This window comes from Populus trichocarpa, chromosome 6 (genome assembly GCF_000002775.5).
Source record: "Populus trichocarpa isolate Nisqually-1 chromosome 6, P.trichocarpa_v4.1, whole genome shotgun sequence".
Lineage (NCBI taxonomy): Eukaryota > Viridiplantae > Streptophyta > Magnoliopsida > Malpighiales > Salicaceae > Populus > Populus trichocarpa.
In genome coordinates, this window is record NC_037290.2 from 14,082,234 (window position 1) to 14,090,785 (window position 8,552).

At 31.2% G+C, this 8,552-nt stretch overlaps 1 protein-coding gene across 1 annotated transcript; it reads right to left on the bottom strand.

Moving 5' to 3' along the window:
• Positions 1–812: 812 nt before the first annotated feature.
• On the bottom strand, positions 813–2,416 carry LOC18100393 (omega-hydroxypalmitate O-feruloyl transferase). Its single transcript, XM_006381634.3, has one exon. The coding sequence runs from the start codon at positions 2,293–2,295 to the stop codon at positions 883–885; it is 1,413 nt and encodes a 470-aa protein (XP_006381696.1). The 5' UTR covers positions 2,296–2,416; the 3' UTR covers positions 813–882.
• Between the last annotated feature and the right edge of the window lie 6,136 nt (positions 2,417–8,552).

The window sequence follows — 8,552 nt, forward strand, 5'->3', positions numbered from 1 at the left end:
CATTTATAGAAAATATGATCATCTTGAGATGGTTGGATATTCATATTCGAATTTTACTGGATGTGTGGATACAATAAAATCTATAGTATGATATTTGTTCCTTTTAGTTGGAGAAGAAATCTCATGTAAGCTGAATTTATGGCATATTTTGATATCATAGATCAAACAAATAGGTTGCAAAAAAATATTGTTGTAATTCTATGTTTCCTATTTTAAAAACAACAAGCATTGAAAGGGTGCAAAACATAATTAAAATACTATATTGTTAAAGAAGAAAACAGAGTGTGGAGTGTCAGTTGAACACATTAGCACTAATCTTATTATTATTGATCCATTAATGAAAAGATGGCCACCAAAAATATTTAGAGATCATGTTGAAATAATAAGTATTATTGGATAACATTATTGATATTATGTCATGATTTTATGATGATTATATCCTTGATAATCTAAGGTCATTTATATATTTTTTTAATTTTTTTTTCTATTTGGTATATATGATTAAATTAGTATAATGGTGACATGAATTTTCTCTTATAAATATATTATTGTCGAACCAATTACATGCTTCTCATTTATATATTACGATAAGTGAAGACTAATATTGTGTTACATGAAAAGAAATGTATTGTCTAAACGATGATGTCCAACTGCCATCACTCTTATTTGTTCTGTTCTGATGAACCCTCCAATTATATATAGGTTTTTTTTAGATCCGGATTGTGTCATGACTTATATTTATCTCACAAGGCTCTGCTGTTAAGATTAAAGTATTTTTATAAAAAGAAAGAAAGAAAACGAAAGAAGAAAAATTGAAGTAAAAAAATTACTTATTTATAGTTTTGGAATTAATCAAATAAATCGCTAGCTATTCCAGCTTAATTAATTATTCCTATCAACATCCTCATCCCTTGATTGATCTACGGAACTCAAGAACTCTTTAAATTTATCGGTGGCTGACTCAGGCAAGCATATGCACACCACCATCCTGTCACTGGGATCCGCCTCCCCTTCCGGCAGGAACACACATACCTGTGGTGTTGGGGTCAAGTCTATTGGACCAGCATAAATAGGCCTTCCCCATCCAAAATCTGCACATTCATATATTGAGAACCTTGTCCATTGTGTTATTGTCAATTTCCCACCAAATTCAAGCCTTGTCGGCCTGTCCACTTCCACATAATCGATTGTTGATCTCAAGTATTCCTCTGACACCCCAATCCTAGCATCGTGAACCAAATGAGCAGTTTCTGTGAGATGTCTAGTAATAAGTTCATACACAGAGCTTACTGCACATGCTAGGCATACCACATTGCCATAAAAACCATCTTTCAATGGCGGGTTCTTAAGCTTGTTGCGAGCATTGACTGAAAAAGTAAGCCTAAGCTTATAGTTCACTGGTTTTACATCTAGCGCTTTCACCCATGACCTCCAAACATGAGCTGCCAAAGCATCAAATGTTGTGTAGGAAAACTTCTGATCATTTGTTTGAGCTGCTACAGATTTCAATTGTGCTTGAAACTCTCGGCTAATGCGGTAACACTTTTGCACAGGCTTTTCTTGCCATAGACTCCTTGTTAGGCTTGAGCCTTCTTCTATTTTCATAAATTCCATATGCGGGTATTTAACCACAGGTGGATTACGAGGCTGGAAGAATTTCCTGTTCCAACAGGGGTCAGGGTTTGTAACCAAAGTGCCTGACTTCGCCGTCGCAGCCCATGCACGAAGGAATTGCATTGCACCAAGACCATCACATATGCAGTGGCAGAGTCTTAAGCCCAGGCTAAAACCACCACAGCTAAAGAGAGTTACCTGAGCTATAAGCAATGGCATGTCAAGAATTTTGTAGGGTTCCTCGTTTGGGAACCTGAAAATCAATGGGGACCATGCTGGATTCGGCACTGTAAGTTCTCCTAGTTTATCCAAGGCCATCTCTGAGTATGCCTCTACCATGAGTGCGCCTTGTCCTTGTTCAAAAAATACCTCCAACTTACCATTCTTGGTTTCTCTAAGCCTGCCTGATAAAGGGTAGTAAGGAACTAAAACATGTGACAAAGCATCGAATAGAGTTTTCATGACAGATTTTCGGGTGGAATTATTCAAGAAATCGAATCGATAGAAATAAATAGTTGGGGTGAAAACACGAGCTCCAATGATGTCGTCAAGGTTAGAGAGGTAGAGGCTATCACCTGGGGCAGCTGATATGGGCCCTGCAGGCGATACCGGAAGCAGGTGGGCGATTGTTATAGGGATGTTTACATGAGGAAAATGGAGCTCTTCAACCCATGAAGCCATGAAAAGCTAGGAGCTAGAGAGAGCAAGTAATCATGTCTGCTGGCTAGCTAAATTTGTAGAGGAAATAATTTCCTTGGACATGCAAAGATGCTTGGCACTTATGATCACTGGGAACTTGTTGTTTTGTTGGTCTAGAACAGTTGGCAAGTCATGTTTTGCACAACTGATCAATTTTTACCATTCAATCATGATGAGATTTCTCCATGCCATATGCATGCCTTAAGTTTTGTAGCCTTATATAATTTTAATCTTTATTCATATAATAATAATAATAATAATAATAATAATAATAATAATAATAATAAAACATTATATACTATGTCTTAATTTAAGAAATAATTTATGTAACTGCAAACGAAAAGCAGATCGTGCACCAGGAATGCGTGAAGGTAAGGTTGTTGAAGTTTAGAAGCCTGTGTACCAAATCCAACAACCTAAGAAGACGAAATAAATTTGAAGGAAAAAGGCTAATTTGTTGATCCAGACAAGTTAATTATTTGTTGTATGATGCTATCAACATTTAACCAATCATGATAAGTGATCTTTTAACAGGTGTTCTAAGGAAATCTTAGACAAATCCTATAAATATATTACACCCTTTAACAAGTTTATTTATAATTCAATTATTGTTGTATGATGCTAAAAAGAAAAATCAAGGGTTATGGATTGATTCTTCTATTGGTTCCCAAGTATCATACATACATGCAATGAAAATAATAAAACAAAATTATTTGGGAATTCCTAGGATTTCGTTAAACAAATATAGAATTGCTTAGAAATTTATTACTTGAAGATCTGATCTTTTTCGACTTTGAATAATTCTTTAAAGGTTGGGTTGTCGCAAACCACAAGTTGTCCAATTATCCGGCCTCCAATAGTAATTTACACGAACCACTAGTGAAAAATCTTTCAAAGTGATAGCTTTCTATTATGTGATTTATGTAGTTGTCTATCTAACAGAAAACCACTTAAAAATAACTTACTATTTATTGAGAAATATGAAAAACCTTGCAAAATGGCAAAATATCAATTTGTCATTTGAATAATATCTATTTATTAATTCAGGATAATTTTAGAAATTCACTCAATCAAGTCCTTACTTGATTTTCTAGGTCTAAAAATATAATTCCCGTATTAATTATATTCTAGTCTTTAATTTCTAAAATATATTTTAATCAAGTCAATTCTTAATGTGTGTGACCCATTAGGTTCCTAATATGTTGCCTCAAATAAAAATTATAATTATAATTAAATAAATTAAACAATTTCATTTATTATCATTTAAACAATTTATATTTGAATATTAGGTGCATCGTCTAGTAACGTATCATGATCCTTCAAATATTAGAAAAGTCATTGGTGATTTGACTTAACATTTCAGTGACCGGTTTCTCAGTGTAATTAATATCATTTCATCAATAATATTTTGATTTAACATTAAAGCATATAGTACGTCTGACATGTTAAATCATATTAGTTCTCTACATAATAGTCATCGATTATTTAAATAAGATTTGGAATTTTTTTCAAATCTCATTTCACATTGGTCAAGGACTTCTTAGTCAAAACTATTTGAAAATAGATGGAACATTTTCCTTAATTCACCAATGGTGATGAATCCTCTTTTGATCACTCAAATACCTTCATATAGTTCATGTTATATCCAATGTCTACCCCTTCGTCACCTTGATTAAGATAACATGTAATAAGATCAAAGCATGAATTTTTTTTATATAAGATAACTTAGTAATCTCAAGTCTAAAGATAACTTACACAACCGTCACGTGAGCCTTTTCATAGACATATGTGATCTCTTCATATGAAATTCCCATGCGGGTCAGTTCAATAAACATGTCTTATGACAAACACTTATATATTAGTTCTAGGTATCTTTTATACCTCAAATTATGAAAACAATTGTTTCCTTTCATAAAGGAAAGAATATAATATGTATCAGTCTCTATGACTCTAATAAATGTCCAATATTTAAGAGAGTATCGATTATGAACATTTTAGGAACAATGGTTTGATGCAATAGGAGTCTCATAATTTTAACAACTGTATAATTTTCTTTGCAAAATATTTTTATCTCATGAATTTTATCTTTACTCTAAATTCATAAATTAAATATTAGATTAATTAATTTAATATTATATGAATATTAAAGATAAATTAAATTTATATTAATAATAAATATATATTTACATGAATATAATAATATCTCATGTAACCAATCAATTGGCTAGAGTACATATTAAACTAAAATCTTTCTTAACAATAAGACTCTTTTTCTTCGATAATTGCCACAAATGAGAACAAAATATAGTGGCGTCAAATTTGTTGCACCGTTAAGTGAAATGGGAGCTCATTTCGGAAAGTTCAGAATAATCACAAAACAAAACAAGAGGCATAGATGTAGTCTTCTCAATGGAAATTTAGTGATCGAACACCATGGTTTAACAAGGATAGAAACTAATCCTACACGTAGAAAATATATATTTTTCCCAGACCATGGAAAACATATTCATCCAAGGTTGTAATGAAATGTGACATCCGAGCCCTTTCGGAAAGAATTTACTAATCCTATTCCTAGCAAAACAATTCGTCTAAGATAAAGAAGGAAAAACAAAAAAGATAAAAGTGGAGAAAATGCTTCAGAGAGGGAGCAAACATAAAGGAGACTTAAAAATGTAACTTCAATTTCAAGAAGGTAATACAAATAATACCTGCCCCCGTCAGTATTCATGAAAATGATACAAAGCAAGTTGTTATATGAAGGTACGATATTTCTAATATTAGGTTTCCTTGAAGACATATTCGGTGAAAATAATAAATTTTAATTTTTTTTAGAATTTCAAGAATATTGTTAAATGAATTTAGAGTTGTTTAAAATTTATATGAAGATTACATGAAGATAAGATGTTTCTTTTGACTTTGAGAAATTATTTCAAGGCTAGGTTGTTGTTCGGTCATCAGAACCTTCAAAATATAATTCTAATTTTATTATCACAAACAAAATAAATTTGTAGTATGATCATGAAAACTAGGTCGAACCCAAGAAAAAATTTGTTTAATCTTCCTACAAGAAACTTAAATAAATAAAATAAAGGGATTTGAATAATTAAAGAAATGAAATTCTGAAAATAAAGTTGATATATTGTTAACTCAGTTCAAAGGGTCCATACATTCATTCCTATAAATTTGTTAATCATGGAAGTAAAAATAAATGTTCAAGTCATGCAAATAAATTCAATATCCTTTAAAGCTAAGGGAAATCGACGAGACTATCAGTAAATTAATTAGACAAAACTTTCTAATTAATTTCTTACCATAAAAAAAATTATGGTTGCATTGGTATCTCTTTTGTCACATTGATCTCCTTCTTTTTATTAAATCCTAAAAGGCAACCTTCATGATAATATATCTATCTGATCCCATCACATTTTCTTTAAACAATAAGACTCCCATCCTGTTAGTTTCTTATTAGATTAGGAGACAAAACTCGTCATCCAGCTTGTATCAAGATTTTCATCTTGAAAACGATTTTATTTGACCTAGAGGCCTTCATGAAAGTTGTATCCCTAGATGTGTAGATGAATTTGTGCTTTTAAATCCCCTAATTTCAATATCTAAAGCTCAAGAAATGTATATTTGAATATCTAGTGTAAAATCAAAGAATTCTATTGCGAGTAGGTATCTGGCCCGATTTTACAAGTGTAATTAGAAGTCCATATAATATCAGATTTCTACCCATAATATATTCCTGGAAAGCTCCATATAGTTCAACTTCTATTAAGCCATGTTCTCATTCTGTAACTCCAACTTGGTGAAAAAACTATTAGAAAAACCAAGGTCCAAAACATAAAATGCAAAATTTTTTATCTTTTAACAATTAATTCACCAAGTCTCTTAGACATGTCAAACTCATAAAATTACTTTCAATGAGCTCAAATAAGCTTAAAACACATTAAAAGCATAATTTTAAAGGAATAAAAACATATGTATATTTTGCACTTATCAGTTGTCATAAATCACACGTTATCTAAATATCTGGTCTCTAATAGTAATTCACATGAACTTCCAGTAAAAAATTTCCTAAATATTTTAAGAGAAAGAGATTGTTATACCTTTAAGTGTAAGCTCTTTTTTTGTGTTTCAAGTGTTTCTGTAACTAACGTAGTTTTTCTTTGTCCATTGTATATATATAAAAAAGATATAACATTCTATTTATGTAGGCTCCCTTACAGGCCCTTTTTAAACATGATTCAAATTAATCAAGGCTTGTTCTTTATTAATTGATATAATTTTAAAGTCTACCTTAGCTCATGTTTCTTGAAGAAGTCCATTAATTGTTTCCTTGAACCTTTTTGCTTTAAATCTTGTGAGTGGACCAATAGAACCTCTAATGGATCTCTTGATGTTAAAGCTAGGGATCATATCATTCCCTCTCTCCTCGAATGGATTTGCCCTCAAATTATCACCTACATTAAACAAAGAAAGGTCAGATACATTAAATGTAGCGCTAACACTATATTCATTTAGCAATTTCATTTTGTAGGCACTATCATTGATCTTCTCAATAATTTGAAATGGTTCATTTTCTCTTGGCATAAACTTAGATCTCATTTGAGTAGGAAATATCTCTTTCCTCATATGCACCTAACCCAATCTCATGGTTCAAGTACCATATTTTTATTCCTTTATTGGCTTTAAATACATATTGCTCATTCATCTTTTCAATATGTTGTTGTGCCTTGGTATGCAAATTTTTGACAACTTGTGCTTTTCAATTCCCATCAAAACTTACTCTTTCATCAACAGGTAAATGCAATAAATCCAATGGAGTTAAAGGATTAAAACCATACACAGTTTTAAAAGGAGAAAACTTTGATATAAAATGCACAATTTATTATATGCAAACTGAATGAATGACAAACAATCTTCTCAATTTTTAAGATTCTTTTGGATAATAGTTCTCAACAATTAAGTTAAAGTTCTATTTAGCTTCTCTGTTTGGCTATTTGTTTGTGGATGACAAGTATTAAAAAATAACAATTTAGTTCCTAATTTACCCCATAAAACTTTCCAAAAATATCTTAGAAATTTAACATCTTTATCAGACATAATGCTCTTTGAAACACTATATAACCGAACTATTTCTCAAATAAAAAGATTCGTTATATTTGTTGCATCATCGATTTTATTACTTGATATAAAAGGCGTCATCATAGAAAACCTATCTACAACAATAGATATTGAATCTTTACCCTTCTTAGACCTAGGTAACCCTAAACAAAATCCATGGATTTATCAACCCAAGGTTCTTTAGGTACTGGTAAAGGTGTATATAAATCATAAGGCATGACTTTAGACTTGGTTTGTTTACATTCTATGCATCTATCACATATTCTTTAAACATCCTATTTCATATTAAGCTAGTAAAAATGCTTATGTAACATATCCAAAGTCTTAGCTACCCTAAAATGTCCCATTAAACCATCCTCCTGAACTTCTCTCACAAGCAATTCACGCAATTAATATTTTGGCACGCACAATCTCGTATCTTTAAATAAAGATTCATCATGCCTAAAATACTTATCAAAGGTCAAATGCTCATATTGTCCACACGTTTGACCAAGGTCATCACCATTTACATATAATTCTTTCACATGTTCAAATCCTAAAAGTCTAGTGTTCAAGGCGTTAAGAAAAACATACTTTCAAAACAATACATCTGCAATGATTTTTTTCCTTACCTTTATTGTACTTAATGACATATAAGAACATCTTAATGAATTCAATTCACTCGGCATGTTGCCTATTCAACTTACCTAAATGTTTTAAAGATTTATGGTCCGTATGTATCACAAACTCTTTAGGCCAAAGATAATGTTGCAAAGTCTCTAAGGTCCTCACCAATCCATAAAACATTTTATCATATGTTGGATAATTAAAAGTTGCTCCATTAACCTTCTCACTAAAATAGGCTATGAGCCATTTTTCTGCACCAAAATTGTTCAATTCTTATACTTGAGGCATCATACTCAATCTCAAAAGTTTTTGTATAGTCTGGTAAAGCAAACAATGGAGCCAAAATCAACCTTTCTTTTAGCAAGTTAAAAGCCTTTTCTTAATCGTCATCCCATTTAAATCCTACTATTTTCTTTACAATTTCAGTCAATGGTGCAACTATAGTACTAAAAGCTTTGACAAATCTTTTATAAAAACTAATTAAACAATGAAAACCTCTTACCTCA